The sequence below is a fragment of the Rhinopithecus roxellana genome, chromosome 13, assembly GCF_007565055.1.
Source record: "Rhinopithecus roxellana isolate Shanxi Qingling chromosome 13, ASM756505v1, whole genome shotgun sequence".
In the NCBI taxonomy this organism is placed as follows: domain Eukaryota; kingdom Metazoa; phylum Chordata; class Mammalia; order Primates; family Cercopithecidae; genus Rhinopithecus; species Rhinopithecus roxellana.
In genome coordinates, this window is record NC_044561.1 from 110,401,256 (window position 1) to 110,425,008 (window position 23,753).

The window sequence follows — 23,753 nt, forward strand, 5'->3', positions numbered from 1 at the left end:
AAGGTAGAACAGCTCCTAATCTAGGAGATGATTCCTGTGGGAAATCAGGCTGCTTTTCAAGCGTAATTTGAAAAGCCGCAGCCTCCAAACTTCAGTGGTGGAGGAGGGGAGACTGGGGGGGAGATGGGGGAGCGCAGAGAGGAGAATGCCATTTATAAAGCAATCAACGCTTCCACAGAGTCCACCATCACTCAGAATTATTTTCTGAAATTTGGCCTCTATTCCTTACTCTGGAGGAAAGGCAATACGGGCACCTGGCTTCCAATCAAGCCCAACGCACAGGACTGGGTAAGCCACACAAAAGGAGAGGGACCCTGCATTGCTCATCACAGCTGGAGTTGCGGAAAATCATTTCTAGGGCTCCTCAAATCTCCGGAACCAGCCGGAGGAAGCCTCATCAGAGGTTCCATTCATCTGACTTCTTACTTTTAAACTTTAAAGCACATATTTATGTGCCTCAAGTTGCCCATGAACCACGGAATGTCAAACAGTTTGGGGTTGATGGAAGAGGTACATTTTCTCGTCCTGGGACTTTCAGAAATACAATTTCATTGCCAGTCTCTCTCCCTTCCAATTTCTCCCGTATGCTGCCACAAGATGAACATTCCTAACATCCTGCTTTCAATACATTATTCAACTGTTCAAGAACCTTCCAAGGCCACTTCTTGATCCCTTAAGGCCGGGATGCTCAGATTGGCATTCAAGGCCTTCCATAAATGTGGCCTCAGCGCCCACAACCTCCTTACACTCACTGTCACAGGCTACAAATACAGGGTGGTGAGTGCCTGTCATATGTGCCCTCCCCAATCCCGGCATCTCTCTTCCTGGTAACCAAATACAGTGCTTTCTTTTAGGGGAAACCACTCCACCTCAACTCTTTCTCCATATGGTGTGGGTGTCTCCAGACCTGTCCCCGAGAATGCTGCAGTTCAGGGGTTGGCAAACTAAGGTCAGAGGGCAAAGCAAAAACAAAAAACCACCAATGAACAAAAAAACAAAGGCCACTGGCTTATTTTTTGTAAGGCCCTTGAGCTAAGAATTTTTCTGTTTTTTAAAAGACTGTGGCCCGGCACGGTGGTTCACACCTGTAATCCCAGCACTCTGGGAGGCTGAGGTGGGCTGATTGCCTGAGTCCAGGAGTTTGAGACCAGCCTATTTCGCAATACAGCAAAACCATGTCTTTACTAAAACCACAAAAAATTAGCTGAGCATGGGGGTGTGCACCTGTAATCCCAGATTACTTGGGAGGCTGAGGTGGGAGAATCACCTGAGCCTGAGAGGTTGAGGCTGCAGGGAGCTGAGATTATACCACTGTACTCCAGCCTGGGCTACCAGAGTAAGACCCTGTCTCAAAAAACAAAACAAAACAAAACAAAACACATTGTAAGAAAAAAAAAGTCAAAGAAGATGCCACAGAGACCTTTATGTATGGCCTGTAAACTCTAATAGATTCACTCTGGCCCTTTACAGAGAAAGTCTGCAGACACCCGTTGTAGATGACCAAGTTTGGTTTGAGGCTGGGCAAAGCACCGGCTGAGCCAATGAGAACAAATCCTAGGGTTTAGGCTGAGGTGGGAGGATCTCTTGAGCTCCGGAGTTCCAGGTCAGCCTGGGCAAGAGTGCAAGACCCCGTCTCTAAAAATCCAACCCAATCCTAGGCCTTTGGCTGGAGCTGTTAGGAGGTGCCCATTCACTTGGGTGTGTGACACTGAAGGAACAGAAGCCTGGAGTCAGAGTGAAGCCACCACTGGGGAAAGCAGCATCGGAAGACAGAGACAGGCTGGGGGAGCTGTGCCAGCAGGGCCTCTTCGTTCTGTGTGCCAAGATATTTTTTTTTGCTCAAGCCAATTTTGAATTGGGTCTCCTGTCACTCCCAACTGAGTTATGATGTGTACAGATACTGGCAGGCATGCCCGCAGGTCTTTGGGCATGTTATTTTTCCTGTCTGCAATGCCCATTATTCTGTCTGCTGAAATCTACTTGTCCACTAGGAGGTCACCTCCTCCTAGAAGCCTTGTTTGATTCTCTCCCCCTACTGTGGTTCTATTTTAGTTTCTGGGTGGTACATGCTGAGACCCAACCATCTACTTCCTCAGCTGTAACCGTCAAGAGGAGTGTGTATTGCAGCCATAACAAAGAAATGGGCAGCAGGGGAAAGACGTTGCTGGAGCCCCAGGCACAGTGCAAAGGCCTAGGATTGGGTTGGATTTTTAGAGACGGGGTCTTGCACTGTTGCCCAGGCTGACCTGGAACTCCCAAGCTCAAGAGATCCTCCCACCTCAGCCTAAATTCTAGGATTTGCTCTCATTGGCTCAGCCGGTGCTTTGCCCAGCCCCAAACCAAACTTGGTCGTCTACAATGGGTGTCTGCAGACTTTCTCTGTAAAGGGCCACAGTGAATCTATTAGGGTTTACAGGCCATACATAAAGGTCTCTGTGGCATCTTCTTTGACTTTTTTTGGCTTTATAAACACTACTGCATTCATCCCCTCTGATGCAACTGCCTGAAGAGGCACAGGCAACAGCTCTATTTCAGAGATGGGAAAATGCAGTTCAGAATTGAAATGACTTGGCCAAGGTCACACAGTTACAGAGAGGCAGAGTCAGAAATGAAGCCCAGCTCTGAGGAACTCCAAATCATCCACGCTCCTTCCACAACACAGTGCCTCTTGAAGACCACAGCCACCCCCTCCAGCCATCTCCAAGGATCCCCTGGGTCCAGGTCTACGCTTTCCTGCATCCTCCAGGAGACTTCTACTGCCTGCAGATCATGACTCAAACATCTCAACCTGAAATTCGAGGCTTTGCAGTATCTACCTATCCATTCTGTACCAACTCCTAACCCCGGCCCAAACAATACTTGAAGTGCTGGTGCGCCCTGAATGAAGTAAGAAGCCCCTATTGCTCCACAAGTTTTAACAGGGGGAATGGAGTATTTTGCAAAGCTTATGTTAACAAGGACTAGACTGAGTCAGCTGGACAGGTTCAAAATTAAAGTTGCCTGAATATAATCATAACTGGAGATGCACTCTAATGAGATTTTTTTTTTTTTTTTTTTAAATCAAGTGCAACAATCTGCCTGCAAGAATCTGAAAACAACTTGAGATAGCTTAACTCTTTGAGGGAAAAGTGGGTTTTCGGAGAGCCATGGTGTATCCTGTTATGCCGATTATCTCCTGGAGAGCTTTCCCAGAGCCCAAGTTTTTATCAGGATGCGTGTGCACATTTTCCTGGCCTCTCAGGACAGCATCGCAGCTTGCCACACCCAGGTGCTCTGTGAAGACAAGCTACTTTAATCTCACCGGGAGAGCTAAGTAATGTTCGGCAAGTCACGCCACCTCCCTGACCTGTTTTTCTCATTTGTCAGAATCTGGAGACTGAATTAGCCTATCAATTTGGGTCCCCAGTGGAATTAGGAACAATGCTGTGAATCCTTTTACCATCTCCGCAATTAGAGGCATTTCCCTCCCTTTTTCCAAAGGAAATCATCCCAGAATTTTAAAGCTCAAAGAGAGTTTAAGTGATTATCTTGCTCTTTCAGGGGGTTCTTAGCTCCCCCTCTGGCCCAGTCCCTCCACTTTACAGGCTGCAGAACTGAAAAAAGCCCCAAGAGAAGGGTTGCCTGAGGGCTTAGGAGCCAGACCAGAGCCAGACTGCTGCCACTGAGACTGGAGCTGGACATAACTCTGCCCTTGCAGGGTGGAGTGGAGACGGAAGTGAGTGGGGCCTCTCCAGAGCTGGCAGGGGACCCTCACACCAATATGTTCCCATGCCAGGCACCCTCTGGGCTTTTTAAGAGTTTGGGAACTATCTATGTCACTGGAATTGTGATCTAGCCAGTGCCTCACCATGCACCTGTGAGGAAGCATTCATCATCCCTGGGATCCTTCAGCATACGTGGGGGCGCTGGGCAGGGATGTGCACCTGAATTTACATAATGTGTGTGTTTTAAATTTCTCAGCTAGAAAAAAATCAAGTATTTATCTTGCTTTTTTTTTTGAGACAAAGTCTCGCTCTGTCATCCAGGCTGGAGCGCAATGGCACAATCTCGGCTCACTGCAACCTCTGCCTTCCTGGGTTCACGCCATTCTCCTGCCTCAGCCTCCCGAGTAGCTGGGATTATAGGCAAGTGCCATCTTGCCTTTTCTATACAAACTATACCAGTAGGTTACCAGATGGTTGATGAAGGGAAGATTCCCCTTACACAGGACTCTGGCTAAAAGCCAGCCAGCATGGCGGAATTAGAGCAGCATTACTCTGCAATCCCTAATGAGCATGTGGATCCCAGTGAGATCGCCACGGTTGCTAGTGACACAGTAAGATATCAGACATACACACCTCCCGATGGAAGTACATACCACCACCTATGTTGAAGTGCCAAAAACAAAGCTAGAAGACCCAGACCTGATCACGACTCTTACTCTGCCTCCCAACGGCCAGGAAACACAGGTGATAGGAGGGGCCCATGAAATGACCTCCATAGGGATGCAATCAATAAATCCAGATGGTGGGAAATGCTATAGGAGAAATGACCATGTTTCCCCACTTACAAGGAAAATGAGAGAGAGGTGGAGGGGGAATCTACATATTAAAAGAGATTTATTTTTTATTTTTTATTTTTGAGACGGAATTTTGCTCTTGTTGCCCAGGCTAGAGTGCAACGGCATGGTCTTGGCTCACCGCAATCTCTGCCTCCCAGGTTCAAGCGATTCTCCTGCCTCAGCCTTCCTGAGTAGCTGGGATTACAGGCATGCACCACCATGCCCGGCTAATTTTGTATTTTAAGTAGAGACGGGGTTTCTCCATGTTGGTCAGGCCGGTCTTGAACTCCCGACCTCAGTTGATCTGCCCACCTCAGCCTCCCAAAGTGCTGGGATTACAGGCGTGAGCCACTGCGCCCGGCCTAAAAGAGATTTATTAGGGAACATACTGATACCAGCAACGTACATCACTTATTTGGATCCTGATCCAAACACACTGGGGAAATTCAGACACTGACAATATCTGACAATATTAAAGGGTCATTGTTAGTTTGGTTAAGTGTGATAATGGTATTGTGGTTTACATTCAAAAAGTTTCAATGTAACAGCTGGGATTTGCTTCAAAAAAATATGGGGTGTGGAGAGAGGTACACGGGCGGGGCACAGAGGAAGCAAGCCTGGCCATATGCTGACTGGCAGGGAAGTCGGGTTCATGGGGACATGGGACTTCATTACACTATTACCCACAGTAAAAAGTTAAAAAAAATTAACCTCCTGCTTAAAAAGTATCCAAAACTTTCTAATGAGTGTTTGCCTTTGGAGAGAGAAACCAGACGGCTGGGAAATGGGGAGGGGAGATTTACTCTTTACTGTTTTCTGTTTTGTACTGCTTGGATTTGGATTTTATACCATGGTTCTATGTTAACCATTCAAGAATATAAACTCATTAAAAAAAAAAAACAAAAAAACCCAAACCACCCAGTTTAAATAACAAACTTCAAAGTGAGCTCTTGATCATACTTTTCATCCAAGAAGTGTCTTTATTTCCGTTTGTTTCCCAAAGAACAGGTTAGGTACAACAAAATTAGTTCCATCTCATTATTTGAAGAGAGGGAGGTGTATGCAGACGGAGGGGAACTGACCTCGTGTGTGTGTGTCTGTGTGTGCATGTTACCTGTGAGGGAGCTGGGGCTATGGAGATGGTAGGCTAAGGAGTTAAACCCTTAGAGCCACCAGACAATGTCACTTGAAAACACAAGCTATGAAATATAAATAACAGTCAGCTACTTTCCTTCAGTCCATTTCTAAGCAGTTGTGTGATTGATCAATTTATAAATCGATTGGCTGACTAATTCACCTTCTCTGCTGCCACTGCCACCGCCTATGGCCAGGGTGGGGTCAGCCCAACCTCTGGCTGGCAGGGGAGGAGAGATTGGTGGCCTCTGTAGTGGGGGAGCAGGGTCACTGCAGCTCCGTGAGCAGGTGGAGCACGTTGGCCGTGTACAGGTTTTGCTGCCCGCTGGCCCCGCGCAGTTGCACGGGGTGGAGGCTGGGGTGGGGAGGTGTGAACTGCACGGGGCAGTAAAGCTCATTCAGGAGGAACCAGGTGGAGTCTGGGTCCACCTTCATCAAGTGGAGGAAGACGCTGTGGAGAGATGGAAAGGAGTGAGTAGAGGGTACAGGCGGGGAAGGTGGGGAGTGCTATAGCCCCAATCAGGAGGCTATTGACCGGGCTATTTGAGAAGAAACCGGTAACAATATCAAGTAACTTCAAATAGTAGAAATAACCCACTTGAATTCATAAGACAGGACCAGTAGGATGGTCCCAAAGCCCAACAGAAATACAGGTAACAGTTTCATATCCACTGACATACAGAAAACCAGTAATTAGTCTAAGCAGAACAATATTGACAGCAAACAAGCTCTTGGCAAAGAAAGAGGCTGAGTTCCAGAGTGTAAAGCAGGAGTTTTCATAAAGAAGAAAAATGACAGAGTGTACCCTTTCTTAAAGGCTTTGCTCAGCTCACAGGCCCAGCCCAGGGTCAGGGGCAGGCCCAGGGCAGGGCTCCCTGTCCTGCTCGGGGGCCCTGAGCAAGCCTCATTATTATGGTCCTCCAGCATGGTGCTGAACTTGGCAGCTGGAGCCTTTCTGGCCGAGAGCCATGGATACTTGGTGGTGCGAACAGACACTCATGGCTCCCGTGTGAGGAGCCCGTTTCCTCACAGGGATCAGATCCACAGAATATGCCGCCTTTGGCAGGCTGGCAAAGGGCTCCTTTATTCTCCTGGGGCAGGAATGGCTAAGCCCTGCTCTGTAACCTTTGGCAGAGACAGAGCACTGATGTCCTCTGACACGTGACAGGGACAGAGCTCAAGGGCCCGCGCTACTGAATGCCACACAGCCACCGAGGGTGGTTTTTGTCTTAGTCTGAACTTTGGGGTCATAACCTGTGCCTCTTAGCTGCTCAAATACTATTTCTGAAAGATCAGTCATGTGCCCAGGGCCACTGTGTTGGGCAGTCCAAGTGTAAACTTCACACGCGGTGGCAATTCAGTCTGGCTTGGCAATCCCTGGAAGAATGGGGCCCTCCCACAGTGGGTGGGGCCTCCCAGCCAGTCTGCCCATCTCAGCTCAAAATTGCCTGCTCAGAGGCTGGGCTCCCCATGCCATTTTGTCCATACCACTGTGCCCCAGTAAGGCTGCCCCTTACTTTTCTCTTTTGGGACACCTTTCCCAGCACATATTGACTATTGATCATCTCCCTTGCAACATAAGCTCCCCGAGGGCAGGGACCAGCGACCACATCTGTTCTACAGGTTGCTGTATTTCCAGCACCTGGAATGGCATGTGGTCAGCATCCAGTTAATGTTGACTGAACAGGTTCTCATTTCTCTTTTATCTTTTTTCCCGTGCAATATGTCCATGTAACAATGAATGAGTTCTCATTTTAATGAGGACGTGGCGAGTTACTACATTGCACATGAATGGCTTTAGACGACACCCCTCTCTAGAATACTTAAAATTCTACAAAAGGATCTGAAGGAGGGGTTAACCTCTCACCAAGGAAGGAACAAGGAAGATTATTAACAGAATTCAAATTATCAGAGGCATCACCAACTATGTGGCTTTGGGAAGTTATTTAACTTGCCCTCTTTCAGCCTCCCCATTTCAAAAATGGGGGATGTACTTCACTCAGGGTTTTGCTGAGGTTTAAAGCACAGATCAAGCCCTACACAGTCTAGCACACGTGACCCCTATTTACCAATGAACAGTATGTAGTATCTATTTGATAAATCACATTTTATTCTTGGCAATTATTCTAAGGAGCCTCTTGCATACTGTTCAGCATTAAATAGGAACTTCAATGCCTGCTAAGTGGGAGTATATTCTGGGTTTTAATTTCACTGATATGAAAGACCTGCACCCTCAGGGGATTTGGGTCTTACCATGAAGCCAGTCTTGATACCATCCTTAGGTGTAATGGACACACACTAAGGAGGCCAGGGAGGCAGTGGGGGAGTGGGGAGGGCGGACAAGGGCACTGAATTTGTTTTTTGTTTTTTTTTTGAGACAGAGTCTTACTCTGTTGCCCAGGCTGGAGTGCAGTGGTGCGATCTTGGCTCACTGCACCTCCACCTCCCAGGTTCAAGCCATTCTCCTGCCTCAGCCTCCCGAGTAGCTGGGATTACAGGCGCCCATCACCATGCCCAGCTAATTTTTGTATTTTCAGTAGAGACGGGGTTTCACCATGTTGGCGAGGCTGGTCTCAAACTCCTGACCTCAGGTGATCAACCCTCCTCAACCTCCCAAAGTATAGGATTACAGGTGTGAGCACCGGGCTCAGCCTACTGAATTTTTTTCTGGCCTGTTCTGTGCCCAAACAATTTAAGTTTCCTTTGCTTAGGATAATCTTGTGTTTATAACCTCCACAGTGGTTGCTGGAGAAGTGATTAGAATATTCTAATTCATCGTTTCCACTTCACCGCAGAAAGGAGATGAGGCCTGCGTGGGAGACAATTTTTGTTTAAAAATAAAAATATCTTTGATAATTAGAGTGGCAAGGGAAATTATGAAAAAATGCACCAAAACCGGTGAGCAGATTTCTATTTACACGTGACACAGTTGACAGTTTTCCCTGGTGCCAAAGACTGTTAGAATGCAAATGGTTTCATTTGATTTTTTTTTCCCTTTCAAGAGCTGGAACAATTTCTCAAGCTACAGCATGGCGCTCTCCCAGCTTCAAGGAATATTTTTATCTGGGCAACACCCAGCAAAGTGGTGCCACGCGACCCAGTTCAGTCATAGCTGCGCTCTGACTTACACAGCATGAAAACGCTGCAATGTTCATTTTCTGAGCTCTTTTTTAACATGCTAAATATGAATGTTGTATTCATTGGCAGGAAAGAAAAAGAAAATAAGCCACTCTCTTTGCCCTGCAAGATACTCACATAAAATATTAACAGAAAAGCAAAGGGAAAACATGTGCAAAGTTCACCTTCTTTTATTAAGCAAGAGCCAAACTCTTGGAAGGATTGTTTTGGGTCTCATTTCTTTGCTCTTAAAGGGGCAGATGCCCCAGAATGGCAGGAATGCACGTTCCTTCTCTCACCTCTGTGGCTTGGAGCAAGTTATTTTGCCTCATGAACCTGTTTCCTCTTTCTCCAAAGATGATCACGCCTGGCCCACTCTCCTCACAGGTTTGTTCTGAAGCTCTGAGGAGAGGGGGTGCAGGACAACACTTTGAAGTATATAACGAAAACAGTATTCCTTCTTTCCTTCCAGAGAGAGAGAGACAGAGAGTCTGAGGCATAATTATCACTACCAACCTTAGCAGCATCGCCATGCCATGGATAATTTTCAGACACCCTGAAAAGGGCAAAACATTTGTCTTTTGTTTCATTCATAACTTTCTCCATACTGACTTGGTGGCAGGGCGGGGCGGGGGGTCCCAGTTCTCAGTCAATGGTGTCCTAATTTTCCCCATTATTTTCAGGAAGAAACAGATGCAATATACTCTGTCCTCTGCATGCCTGAGGTGGGGAGCAAATGCCATGCCATGCAACCAGGTGGCTGGCAGGCGTAGCTGTGCTCTCCTCCCCGAGAGGCATACGGCCTGCTGAACTCTAAATGCGACAAATTCCAAACCTGCACCCTTCTTGGCTTTAAGCTCCCAGGAGCTGAGCCTGAGGCCCAGGAGGTGTGATCTAAGTGCTTAGCACCAGGCTTTGTTCCAAACTCTGGTGCCACTTTGTCCTGGGGCCAGTTCCTGCCCAGCCTTAGCTGGGAAGAGGGACCCCGAGAGAGTGAACAGCTGAAAGCCAAAGATGTTGAAAACTCCTTTTACATAAGCCAAAGACAGAAGACAAAGACAGGACCTCTGCTTTGAAGTGACTGGGGTAACTGCCTGGAAAATGTTCCCAATACATCTTACAATGCGCACGGATGGCTGTTGAACACGCCAAATGGCCAGTTCCATCTTTTTTCAAACCCAGAGAAACACTTTTTAAAAAATGTATGTACACCATTTAACTCCTGAACAAAAATTTCTTTCTCCTCCCCCAGGCCCAAATCAGTGGCTCCAGGGAGCACAGTTATCAAGAGATTATCTGGTCCCCAGAGTATCGGGAGGCACTCAGCTGTGCCGCATGCCTCCGAGTGTCCTGAGGCGAGTGATTATCTCTCAATAACCTGTAGGGCCGTGTAGCTTAAATGATAACTTGACTTTAAAAAATTTAGAACTCGCTGTTAGGCAGTTTCTAAGCAACCTGTTTCCATGGCAAAGAAGCCTGGTGTTTATACTGATTTTTCACTTAAAATGCGGTTTTATTGAATTTCACTCCATGCAGGCAGCCATTTGCCTGCACTTCAGCCCTATCTACAACTGACGGCTATCAGTAAGTACCTAATAAACTCCAGATGCCAAACCAGAAGCGGTTCCTTCCTTCATGATCAATATGGGGGTGCTCCTAGTGAGCAAGCTGGAGGCAAGGAGGTGGGAATGGGGAGGGAGGAAACGTGCTCCTAGAATCTGGTCAGCTGGGTTTAAGTCTTATCTCTTCGTGGTTCATCAAACATTTACTAGAGCCTGGTCCAGCCCAGGCACTAACTGAGGTGCCTGTGGCACAAAGACAGAGGGACAAAAAAGGCTCTGCCCTCAGGGCTCTCTGTCTGCTGGGGTAGACGAAGGGATCACAGAGGCCCATGGCGCACTATGGCAAGGGCCATTCTAGAAGTGATGTGCGGGGTGGCACCAGGCATGGCTTCCTGAAAAGGGGCACGGCAAGTTGCTTCTCTGTAAAGAGCAGGTGGACCAGATCAGTTCTAAGATCCCTGGCAGCTCCAAGAGACCACGAGAGTTTTCAATCATGGGCACTGGATCCTTATCCACCCCCACCCTCCCAATATGGCAAAACCAAAAAGAAACCCCTCTGCTCTGCTGCAGGAGCGAATATTACAGGGTATGTTCCCACCATCTCTGTCTAGACAACATCTGCTCAAAGGGAGCTCTAGAAAACCACCAGCCAATGAAGGCCCAGTGAAGCTAAATAAACTGTAACTGAAATGCGCGGCTTCCCGCACTCCTGGGTGACACGCTATTCTTCCTCTGTCAATTACTTGCTTGAGGGATCTGCTGTTCTCCGTCTCTTTCTGGATTTATAAAATGCTCTCATGAGCCATCAGGGTAAATGCCAGTGGTAAAGAACATGTGGCTTTGTGATCTGTTTGTTTGCTTATTTATTTGGGGCTTCTAAAGAAGTGACTCAGAAATGTCTCCTTAGGAACACGATACAGGCTCTATGTGGGCACCGCTAAATGCAGTGGGAAAGTAAGCTCACTTGTGGGAAAGCAGGCATATCCACTAAGTTATTTTGGTGTTCCCGTTGTTCCTTCTCTGGCAGCACAGCCTCCACACTCTCCTTCTCTCTGGCCATCTCTTCTCCCATCACTCTGTACATGCTGATGCTGCAAATGAGGCTGTGTGTTTCCTTTCAAACAAATGGATGCTCAGGGTGTCGCTGCGTCCTAGCCAGCAAGCAGTGGGGCTGTGTTTCTATACTCAGTAATGTACTCTAATGGGTCTCGGTTCATTGGTTAACCAGTATTTCAAGCCTGTCCCTTCTTGCTATTCAATTTAGCTATCTTTCCCTGCACGGAGGTCGTTTTTTGTTTCTAAATGTTGGAAATGGAGGATTATGACTTGAAGCAACGATTTACTCTCCAAATAAATACTACCAATTACCTTTGCAGCTATACGTGCTTGTTAGACTTAACTATATTTACCTGTTCAAAACCATTCATCTATCGATCTAACACCAATATGCGTACTCACACAGAGACCCATATCAAAAATATTTAAATGCAACAAGGGCAGGCTTTAAAACCATAAACACTAGTAGAAGCAAATGATGCTAACCATACCCCTAAAGTGCCACAAGATAAAGTATCATAAATGCAGAGGAATGACTCCATTGCTTTGTGCATATTTAAAAGGATATGGCACTGAGAGGCCCAATCTGTTATAGACAATTCAAAAATAAGCCAGAACCTAGGAGGGTTTAAATCCCACTGGGGCGAGATTTAAAAGCGGCCTTTTCCATCTGGCCAGTTCTCCTGCCTCCAGGAACCCTGTAAGCCTAGATCCCACGACAGTGCTGTTGGGCACAGATTTCAAAGTGGCATTCTGTGCTGAGCACTGTGAGGGCTGACTTGGACCTTTCCCCCTGCTGGCTGCACTCTCGGGCCACATTCAGTTTCCTGCACCTCCCTGGAAGGTATGTACCCTTGAAGATAAAGACATCTTCATAGCAGCCTACCTATCTTGCCCCCCTCCTGCCTGAACTGTTTTCTTGTAACCTGTGCTTTGGCACTAAGCCAGCAGCCTCCACTCACGGATGTCTTCAGAAACAGCTCTAGGAAATGTACTTCTGTATTTACTGCAAGGACGTTGAGGATATTAGTCACAATAGTACCCAGTGTTCTTTTAAGATGACCCATGGAGAAATTTTCAAGCCTCAGTAATAAGGAAATCCATGCTTCTTTCTGAAAAGCTTTCTTTCCTTTTCTTTTTAAAAACTCTTATTCAGGTACTTCCTGTACCATTTTCCTCTTTGCTGTCTGTCAGTATGCACAGAGCCACTCTGAAAGCTCCTCTCTAGCAAGACTGCAGGGCTCTAACTGTATTGTCTATATTAATCTCAGCTGGGTCTCATCTTGCTTTTGCTGTTATTTTTCCATTTAAAAAATTTCTTCGCTTCCTTCCTTATTTCTTTGTTGCAAACAATTTATAAGATGTTCCAAGTCATTTTTGGAATAAGACATTTAAATAATGATTAACAACTACTATTTAGTGACTTTTACTCTGTGGTGGTATTATGTGCTACCTGACTTTACTGCATCCTTGTCGTCGTCGTAGTAGATGAAATAAGCAAAATAATATATATGTTCTTTTCAGTCTTATGGATGAGAAAACAGAGACTTTGAGAAGTGAATTAATTTGTCCAAAGCTATCTTGGTATTGAACAACAATGTGAGGCCTTGGTAGTTACCTTTGAAAATCTTCAACTCTCAACACAGCACTTGGCTCATCATAAGAGACCTAGTAAGAATCTTTTAAAATACACACATACAATAAGACAATAGAGATCATCTCCCTGGCTACTTTACTCAGTACTGAGACAACATTTACTTCCGCGCCTCCGAGGTGTTCGAGAGGGATGACAGAGCCTGCAGAGTGAGGAAATGACTACCCTGTGGTCGACCACAGCCTCTGACGACCGAAACCCACTTTGCGCGGGCAGTGCTGCGACCAGGCTCGATCTGTCATCGAGAGTGTTCTGTTTCCAACCTGGCACGGCATGTGCACTGTGCACACACACCCCACGCTTGGCTTTCCTACTGGGTGGTAAGATGGTTGACCCTGGCAGGTTATCAGTGACATGACAACACCAAGGAAGTAGGGACAGAATTGGCAGCATTGAATTTAAGTAGATTTAAGTAGCCCAGAGGTCCCTGCCTTCAGTTCTGAAACCCAGCAACCCACTTGGTTTGTAATCTGCCTGCCAGATGTTTCTTATCTTTGACACCATGAAATCAGGCCTATATATGCAGAGTGAACAGCTTCAGATCTGAGTGTATTTTTAGAACAATGGGACTCAGAAAGAAAAGCAGCAATGCCTGTCAAAAGATGGATAATAGGAAAGCTAACTACTTGGGTTTGGATTTGTCAACTATTAATCAAGTGTCAAAAGGAAAAAATATTAGGTGTGCCCTCATTTCCATGCTGGGTGCAATCCAAGGGGGAACAGCTTTGCAGTCCAAGCTCAGCCAAACTGCCCACACCATTTAAGGCGATGAGCTACTAATTTCAAGCTCAGCTGAACTAATGGATCACCTCTGTGGCTCCTCATCCGTTCAAATATAATAGGCTCATGTGTGGGTAAAGAGAGGAGTTGGGGCTCTGACGGGGATGAAATGGATGAGCCTGTGCCAGTCTGTGTTCGTCCAGGGTTTGAAGGCACCAGCTGGTTCTTTGATGGGTTGGGATCCTACTGCTAGAAAGAGAGCAGGGAAGTCAGTCAGTAAATGAACCTTCAAACCTGGTCCTGACTTCTGCAAACCGTGGTGGCACAATTAACATGAAAAAGATCTTTCGAGGTGAAATCCCCAGTTCAGATTTTAGTAAAGATGAAGCAGGCTTACAACTAGAAATTCTGTGGCCAGTGTCTATGTGTCTGTGTATAACATACACAGCATGCATCACCTATTTGGGAAATTTACATACAATGTACCTCACATAGGTGTGTACACAGATGTAAATATACCTTCAGAACATAAGCAGAGGGCAGAGGCCCCTATCTTGTTCCCTCTAATTCTAGTCCCTAGAACAGTACCTGGAGACTCCCTGAACATACTAATGTGATTCATCCACAAGGACCCTATGAGAATGAGGTTTTCATCACCCCTAGTTTACAGAGGAAGAAAATGAAATGAAGCTAAATCATTTGCTCAAGGTCACATGGCCAGTAAGATCTCAACCTCGGTTTGTCCAAACCAAGACTGCTGCTTTTTCTCTCACACACAATGGTGAGGCAGAGGGAGCTGGAATGGCAACCTCCCCAGCGCCCCATCAGGGGCTACAGCAATAACAGCATCCAGGACTTGTGTGGCCAGAAGGTATACCAGCTGGTCACCACCTGCTGGCACCCTGCATCCCTATCTGGGCTCTGGGGTTAGCAGGTAGGGGTAAGACTAGGGGTGGAGGCCAAGCATCCTAAAAGCTTTGTTCCTCTATTATGAGACTTATTGGGCACTGTCTTCATCTTTTTTTCTTTTTCTTTTTTTTGAAAGTGTCTCACTCTGTCACCCAGGCTGGAGTGCAGTGGTGTGATCACTGCTCACTATGGCCTCGACCTTCCAAGGCTCAGGTGAACCTCCTGCCTCAGCTTCCCAAGTAGCTGGGACAACAGGTGCACACCACTGCGCCTGGCTAATTTTTATATTTTCAGTAGAGACAGGGTTTCACCATGTTGCCCAGGCTGGTCTGGAGCTCCTGAGCCCAACTGATTCTCCCACCTCAGCTTCCCAAAGTGCTGGGATTATAAGTGTGAGCCTCAGCACATGGCCTGACTTCATCTTTTCAAAAATAGGTGTTGTCTAGTTTTGTTTCCTTTTAGCCGAGGGTAAAAAGGCTCATTGGATGATGTAAAACCTCACTGCAAAAGCCAGGGAATCTCAGAGTCTGCTAAGAGATGGGCCCAAGGAGTATGGGTTTAATAGAGTTTAACTAGGCTAAGTACATGCATGGACTTCAAGGAAAAACAAATTTAGGATGTATGCTCTCTTTTCAAACTCCTTTCATGTACAGGAGGGAAAAGCTACATGGCCAGAAAGGCACAGAACCGAGAACGCCCAGGGCATGCCAGGAGACATCTTGGAGGCCGAGAATTTCAATCAGCAAAGTTTGCCACTGCAGTCGGCAGAGATGGGGGCGTGGCTGATCTGACCTGTTGTCTGTAATCCAATGCCTACCCTCAGGGACACTGTCTTATTTTTAGCTCCTGGTATGCTAAGCCCTCCTTCCCACACCGCAAATATGATTTGCACATTTGTTATCCATTGAAGTTACTTAACTAGAGGGACTTTGGGGGAGCTGGCTTTTTTTTTTTTTTTTTTTTGGCATTGCCAGTTAACAGTGACACCTGGTGGTAACACACAGCAAGGTCACACCCTGCCCTCACCTTCCTGCCCCTCCCCCATACCACCCCAGTTGGAAGATTTATGCCCCCTCCATACAAGGCACATTCACTAGATAAAAGCATTAAACTGGAATGGCATCTCTGTTCTTAGCATTTACAACCTCGGTTATATCAACCACCCCCTGATCAATTTCCATTTCTAGAGTTTACAGCCTGGATGTAAAAGCCTGCCACAAAGGCTATATTTAATATGACAAATTAAAAAAAGCAAACACTGGTTTGGTCATTCTTTGGAGCCAGGAAAAGCAAACAGGAGCAAGGAAAAACCCAAGCGTGATGCACATAAAGAGGAACTCTCATGGGGCTGCTAAGTCTGCCTCCACCCAAACTCGATGAAGGTGCCTCCTTAGAGGTCCTAAGCCCACCTGCCAGAGGGGCCCACAGACATGGCTGCTCTACAGGGCCAGTGCATATCCATCTCCTTCCAGAATGCATAAGGCCTTGCACCAGCCTCCTGCCCTGAGAGGTTCCCTCACCAGCCCTCTGGCAGACAGGAGAGCCATTTCCAAAGCAAGCTGGTCATCTACCCAGGGTCGGAAACTCACTACCTCTGGTCTTCTCTGGCTTTTCTGAATACTAAGCCAAGGTTCCCGCTTGGGCCCTTGCAAAGAACACAGCTTTCTCTTCTCCCACAAGGGTAAGCATGTGTAAGTGCGTCATTTGGACTGCGGTATGGAGAATACCTAGAGGGGCAGGAGTGGAAGTGGGACTGGTGGTGAGGTCTGTCGTTCTGGTGGGGATGATGGTGGCCTGGCCTGACCTAGTGGCTTGGAGGTGTCATTTTGGGAGAAGTCATTTTGAAAGCAATTTTCCAAGTGAGGTAGGCAGGCTTTACTTTTGGTCATGGATGTGGGGTGTGAAGGTCAGAGAAGAATTAAGAACAAACAACGGGATGGATGGCAGGGCCATGTGCTGAGATAGGGACTCCACCTCATGCAGGGGACTTGGTTCCTCAGTACCAGTAGGTATGACTTTTCTTTGAGATGGAGTCTTACTCTGTTGCCCAGGCTGGAGTGCAGTGGTGCGACCTTGGCTCACTGCAACGTCCGCCTCCCAGGTTCAAGCGATTCTCCTGCCTCAGTTTCCCGAGTAGCTGGAATTACAGGTGCCTGCCACCACGCCAAGCTAACTTTTTGTATTTTTAGTAGAGACAGGGTTTCACCATGTTGGCCAGGCTGGTCTCGAACTCCTGACCTCGAGATCTGCCTGCCTCGGACTCCCATAGCGCTGGGATAACAGGCATGAGCCACCCACCGCACCGGACCGCCAGGTATGACTTTTCAATACTAAGTGGCCCAACCCCCCACCCCTCTCTCCATGCAGTAATGAGGCTCACAGAGAGACCAGGCTTCCTATTGTCTCAAGCTTCTTCTCCCACTTAAAGAGCTTATTAATTTTGGATCAAGGACAAGACTGATTTTTCTTCCCCCCGATTTCAAGTTAAGTTTGCAGGTGATATGTGTGAAGCAATCCACCTAGCTCTTCCTCCCGCTCCCTGCCCGTCAGGAGGGAGGCCATCTGACTCAGCCGCTGAACGGAATGTGCTGGAGCAAACAAAGGGAGCTGCAGTCAAGTAGTGGGGCTGCGTGTTCCTCCACCTGAGGCTCCCTGAACACCAGCTCAAGATTCAGCAAGGTCCAATTCCTGGTTTAATTGCTTTCAGCGGCAAAAAAGAGAATTAGAAATGAAAAGATAATGAATTGAGAATATTAGCTTATTTGATGGTTCTAGACTTGAAGGATGGGACGGGGTGGGTGTAGGAAAAGTAGAATGGAATGGGGAATGTGAAAATCAGACCTTTGTAACTCTTGGTTGTAATAGGCATCTAAAATAATTTACTTCAAGATAAACTCATTATGTTCTTGAGTTGCACTTTAAATTACAGCACAATCAGCTCCAGGGGCACCGCCCAGGGAGGACTATTTTCACCCTAAGTTGATTCTCTACGGAATAAAAATGCTTGGGGACAGAAGCTGGTTAGGATGCGCCCCTGTGCTCATGAAACTATGACTGATTCTGGGACTAAGGGATATGACGGGAAAGGGACAGGAAGAAAAAAGGAAATGGGAAATCAAGAGTAAAAAACAGCAAAGGACAATAAATCAATTCAAGAAGATATTACCATCACTCCTACAGAGTGCAAGGTTTATAAGGGGCAAGCTGGTTCTCCTCACTGCACAGTCAGAGCAGCCTTTCCGCCCCTCAGGGAATGAGGTGACTCCTAACTCCCACCTCACTGAAGAGGATCAGGGATGTGCCTCGAGAAGCTAGGAAGAAGCAGGGATTCTGCTGCAGGCATGAAGCTGGTGAGGCTGGAGGAGCTGCAGGGCCCAGAGCGGCACACAGTGCCAGGCCCAGCTTTCGCCCCAGCAGCAGACATCCTGGGATGGCAGTTCCAGGATGCAGGCTGCTCCCGCCTGGAAGGAAAGCTAGGAGAAGAGGGGCAGAGTAGATTTTGAGTCTCACGTCTGGGGAATGCTGTTGTGCTCAGAGAGTTTCAGCTCTTAGTCCTAAAGTAACCAGCAATAGCTTCTTCTCCTAGAGGTGATACAGCTTTTCTCAAATAAGCATGGTCAAACTCTTAGAAATTGGAAGCACCTAGTTTCAGAATCAGAAAAGGCCTTTTAAGCCATTAGTCTGGCAGCTCTTAATGTTCTTTGGGTCACAGATTCCTATTAGAACCTATGAATGGTTCCTATTAGAAAAAGGCACATGTGCACCTGCCTGCACACAAACAATTTTGCATGGCACTCGTGAGGGTTCATGGCACCAATGCCCATCTAAGACCTGCCGTGGAGTCGACGTATGCCATATCAGGAACCCAGCACTTTCACTTTGCTGTTGAAGGAGCCAAGGCATGAAGAAGTGCCAGGCACCGGGTCTCTAGGCCTAGAAACAGATTCCCCTCCAACCCAGGAGGGTGCTGAGTCCTCTCTAGCACACCGTCTTTCTGCTTCTTGACCCTCTGGAATTGTTGCTGACTTTGCAGCAGAGGAAAAGGTTACTGGCAAAGAGAAACACATCTAGTAAAAATACCATCTCTAGTGCTGGCACAGTTAAAGAAATTATCTTAACCTGGCAAGGAGAGAGAGAAAACAGCAGAGATGCCTCAACTCTGCTTGCCATTAGCAAATCATCTGTAATTTAGAACAAACGTAAAGGGATGCGGGTGATCAGGCAGACGTACCTCCTGGCAGCCTCTTGTAATTTCACGGGCTGTTTGGCGCTGAGGTAAATCAAGCAGGCATCAGCCACTTTATTCAGGTCACCCTCACCTGCAGAAAAGACAAACAAAACAAGCGTCAGCCCTCACACTTCATTTGGGACAAGCAGTGACCAACTGTGTCTGGAGAAACTGCAACAGCTAGGCAAGATGCCCTGGGCTCTCTACTCCATCCCGCCAAAGAACACATCAAGATAAACAGACAAATAGGCCAAAATAAGATGGAAGGAGGTACACAGAGGGGAGTGGAGGGGGGCACAACTGAGCAGAGGGCATGATGGCAGGGGTGAGACAGATGCTGAGTGTCTGTCCAGGTGGAACTGCCTGGTACCCACCTAGGTCCAGTCTCTCACAGAGGGGGCCCAGGCCCTGTAAGACAGCCAGCTGCAACTTGAAGGCCAGTGTGTGCGAGTAAACTGGTCCAGCCCTGGCACTGATGGGGGCCTGGGTGACTAGGGAGCCAGCCAGCTTTGGCAGGACATCTTTGCAGAACCGGCTGCGTAGAAAGTCGCCACACTTGCTTCCCAGAGTACGTAAAACCTGCAGAAACAGCCCCCAACCTGGTGAGTGAACATCGCCCATGCAGCAAGAGAACTAAAGAACACTTGGTAATTCGATTTCATCTAGGTCTCTGCTTGGAAAAAAAATAGTATTACTGCTGTTAATTCCTTGCCCATGGTTTGTGATTCTGACAGTTATGAATCTGGAGGTCTCTGCTCCCAAGGCATTGTTGCTTCTATCCATAAATACAGATTACACGGCGAATAATTCAAAGGAATCTTGGGTTGGATGAATAATATGATTAATATCTTGATTTCCCTTCCATTTTTGTTAAAAAAAAAAAAAAGAAAAGAGAAGAGCTTAAAGCAGTTCACATAGATCATTTCTTGAATCTTCCTAACATCCCTTGAGAAAATACGTATGCTTTTAACTCTAGCTAGCTTAGCAGCCACGCACACTATGGCCCAGCTGCTGCCACATGCAGGCATCAGGAGGTGAGTGACGGGGCCAAGGTCCCTGGGCTGAACCAAGGCAGGGCCCCTGAAGTTGCAGCCGGCTTGGTGTTCCTTCTGCTCAGCTGCACAACCTCTTATGCACACCACCCTCACTCTATCTTTCAGAACAGCTAGTTTCTTTGCGTGTCTTGTTTGACACTTTCTCTAGCAGAACATATTGAAACGTTTTGCCCTGCCGCACAAGACTGAGTAAACAGGATCATAGGAATTTCTTTAAAAATTGGTAAGCAAGGCATAACTAGTACAGAGTGTCTGCTGATTTTGCAGAGAACAAGGCTCTCATTTCAGGTCCCTCAGCTGAATGGCACAGCTTCCATAGACCTCGGTGTCATCATTATGTCTGTGCATGGGGAAAGCAGCCTCAGTTATCGTGCACACATCTTTTTTTTTTTTTCATTTTTCTTTGCTTGCTATTATTTCAGACAACCTATTCTCACCAACCCCTCCCCCCCACACCCCCCAGTACATCTGGATAAGATTTAGCAATACCTACCTCCCTCCCCCTTAATCTTCCTCTTTTTTTGGCACACATACATACACAAGCACACGTGTCATTTTGTGAATTTCGTTTTGGGAAAAAAACATTAATTTTTTAATATTTTAATTTGGTCTAGCATATGCTGAAGAATTTACAGAAGATCAAACTACTTTGGCCAACTGTATCTGGTGTATTACCAGTTTCATTTTGTGTCCCTACACATCTTTTCTCTCTGCTTCATCTTACGCACCTTCTTCTAATTTACGGTAGCTTGTTGTGGTATGTATCTCTGTAGGTTGCCTTAAGGGCTTTTTAGAACAAGAAAGGATATAAATAAGCTAAAATATCCATGCTAATGTAAGCTAAACTAAGCCAGGGAGAATAATATATATACATACATACAGGACTTACATATATATAGGACTGTTAGCTTTTCAAAGCATTTCACCAAACAGTCCCATTTTATCCCTGACAACACTATGAGAAAGGTGGGCTAGGTGTTCCTAAGCCCAACACGAAAATGGGTGGTCCTGGGTTTTGCCAGCGTCACTCAGCTGGGCAGAGGACACCCGCTGCTATAACCTCGACCCCTTCACCTTGACTCCTGTGCAGTGCAAAGAACATGGAGTGAACTCACTGCTCTGGGTTCCTATCACTTACTAGCTGTTTGATTGTGAGAAAATTCCTTAACTTCTCTGAGCTTCTTTCTTCCTTTGCCAAAAGTAAAGACAATATACCTACCTTGCAAAGTGGTTTTAAGGAGACAAACTCCTGTGTGGAGGAGTGCTGAGCTTATAGCCTGGCCTTTTCATCTACTAGTTCATCTACTTCAAATTCAAAAGGAGACTGTTACCTTCTTCTTTGTGCTTTTCTTACGTTTCTATACTTTCTTCACAGTATGTGACATTGCAATCGGGTGAAGAGAACCAATCCAAAAGGCCCCAGTGAGCTCTGCGCCTACTAACTCTACCCTCACAACAGACCACGGGGGATGCTGGTGCAGTACCTTGAAGGCTCTAAGCACTGCCAGAGGGGCATCACGTGTGAGTCGGTGCACGAGTGAGGGCCAGGCCCGATGAGCCAAGGGAAGCAGCTGGTTCTTGTGGGACTGCAGAACAACCACACACAGATCCAGCACATCCAAGACCTGAAAGAGACATGATTTCAGCAGATGGTACAGGCTTGAAAACAGATACCCGGGATCAGGTCACCATTTTCAAAGAATAACGTTTAGAAATGTATTAATTGGATAATTGTTTTCTGAGTGCTGACTATATGCCAAGCACTAGCTAGGTACTGAGGGGACACACAGGGACAATATACACGTTTCCTTGCCTTCGCAGGGTTCATGGTCAGCTGGGGAAAGACCTTAATTAGATAACGCCTAAATGAAGTGATGATTAGCAATTGGGACAAGAAGGAAAGTCAAAGGTGAAATGCAAAGAAACGAGGGGAAGGATCTAAACCACAGACTGTTGGGAAGTCTTCGCTGAGGAAGGAGCTTCTAAAAGAAGACACAAAGGATGAGTAGGAGTTAGTTCTGTGAAGATTCATGCAACTGGAAACTGTGATGAGGAAGACTCAGAGGTGGAACAGAGCTTTCATAAGAAGTGAGAGAAGGGTGGCGTGGAGCGTTACAGAGAAGAAGTAAAATGGGGACCAACTACAAAGGGATTTGTTAGGAATTTTTTTATTTTGTACTAAGTGCAGTGAGGAGCCGTCAAAGCATTTTAAGCAGGAAAGTGACATGATACAATTCATGTTTTAGAAAGGTCATTCTGGCTGCTGAGTAGAGAAGAGACTTGAAGTGGAAGAGAGTAACAGAGAGGCCCTTTAGGATCCACATGAGAGGAGCAAAGTGATGTGGCCACATGATGGCGGCAGAGGAGAGAAGTGAAAGCACTGGAGATCTGTTTTGGAGATGACATGGCTTAAATTGTTGAAAGACTGGATACTGGAGAGGGGAAGTGAGGGTTTTAAAAGAGCTGCTTCGGTTTGAGGGGTAGCAACTGAAGAGATGCACGTGCCACTGAATGAGATGGGGAGCACGCAGGAGGAGAAAGTTGAGTGGCTGGCTAGGGGAGACCGAGTTCTGTTACCACTACATGGAGAGGCCCAGCTGGCAGTTGAGGTACAGGCTAATCTCACCAGAAAGGGTTGGGCTACCCTGCATGTAAACTGAGTATCAGTTACCTTCCTTGTTTCCTGATCTCTTACATCTCAAACTCACTGAAAAGAGATGGCCTGCATCAGTGTCGCAGCGGTCAGTACAACGGTCAGCGCAGGCTTCCCTCCCGCACAGACGGCCAACCTTCACAGGGCAAGGCACTCGTTAGTCAGCAAGACAGAGCGAAGCCAGCCAACCCGAAGCAGTAAACCCTACTGGGTGCCTACTATGTGCTGGTCCACACTGAAACTGGAACAGAAGGGGCCCTGCCATTGAGGGTTGAATAGTTAGGCAAGGGAGTAAGAGAAAGCTCAGCTGCACAGCAGGGAGCAGGGGAGCAGAGTGGAAATGGCTGTGGTATCATTGACAGGCTTGGAATGTAAGCTCTGTTATTTATTTTTTTTTTTTTTGAGACGGAGTCTTGCTCTGTCACCCAGGCTGGAGTGCAGTGGCCGGATCTCAGTTCACTGCAAGCTCCGCCTCCTGGGTTTACGCCATTCTCCTGCCTCAGCCTCCCGAGTAGCTGGGACTACAGGCGCCCGCCACCTCGCCCGGCTAGTTTTTTTGTATTTTTTAATAGAGATGGGGGTTTCACCCTGTTAGCCAGGATGGTCTCAATCTCCCGACCTTGTGATCCGCCCATCTCGGCCTCCCAAAGTGCTGGGATTACAGGCTTGAGCCACCGCGCCCAGCCGCGAGCTCTGTTATTAATGGGACAAGTTACACGACATTTCATTCACTCAAAGATGCACGTTTCCCCTCTGCCTGGAATGTTCTCTTTGCATCTTTGCAGGGCAGGTTCCTTCTCAGCCTTGAGAAATGTTACCACCTCAGAGAGGCCTTCCCCGATGACCTAGGCTAAATTAGAAGGTAAGCTCTGTCTTAGTCAGCAGGGTTTTGCACTGAGTAGGTTCCCAACACATACCTGCTGCATGGGTGAATTACTATTTTCTATCAAACAGAACCTGCCTCCTGGGCCTCTCCATGTAGTGGTAACAGAACTCGGTCTCCCCTAGCCGTTCAACTTTCTCCTCCTGCGTGCTCCCTGACAGTCTTTCTCCAATATGTATGAATCCATGTATTGCCTCTCTCCCCACAACAGACAGGGAGTTCTGTGAAGACGGGGATCGTGT

The 23,753-nt window shown here is 47.0% G+C and overlaps 1 protein-coding gene across 4 annotated transcripts in view; it reads right to left on the reverse strand.

Moving 5' to 3' along the window:
• Positions 1-5,483: 5,483 nt before the first annotated feature.
• Positions 5,484-23,753, reverse strand: part of TTI1 (TELO2 interacting protein 1) — a 51,441-nt gene continuing 33,171 nt past the window's right edge. For 2 of the 4 annotated variants that reach the window (XM_030914313.1, XM_030914314.1), the window contains exons 5-8: positions 21,460-21,600; positions 19,295-19,499; positions 18,924-19,011; positions 17,368-18,165 (exon numbers count right to left, since the gene is read on the reverse strand). In XM_030914313.1, the coding sequence (XP_030770173.1) occupies positions 17,970-18,165; positions 18,924-19,011; positions 19,295-19,499; positions 21,460-21,600 (630 nt within the window). In that variant the 3' untranslated portion in view covers positions 17,368-17,969. Of the gene's footprint in view, positions 14,033-17,367; positions 18,166-18,923; positions 19,012-19,294; positions 19,500-21,459; positions 21,601-23,753 lie in introns of those variants that run through there. The other 2 variants (XM_030914316.1, XM_010355336.1) reach the window with 2 other exon arrangements.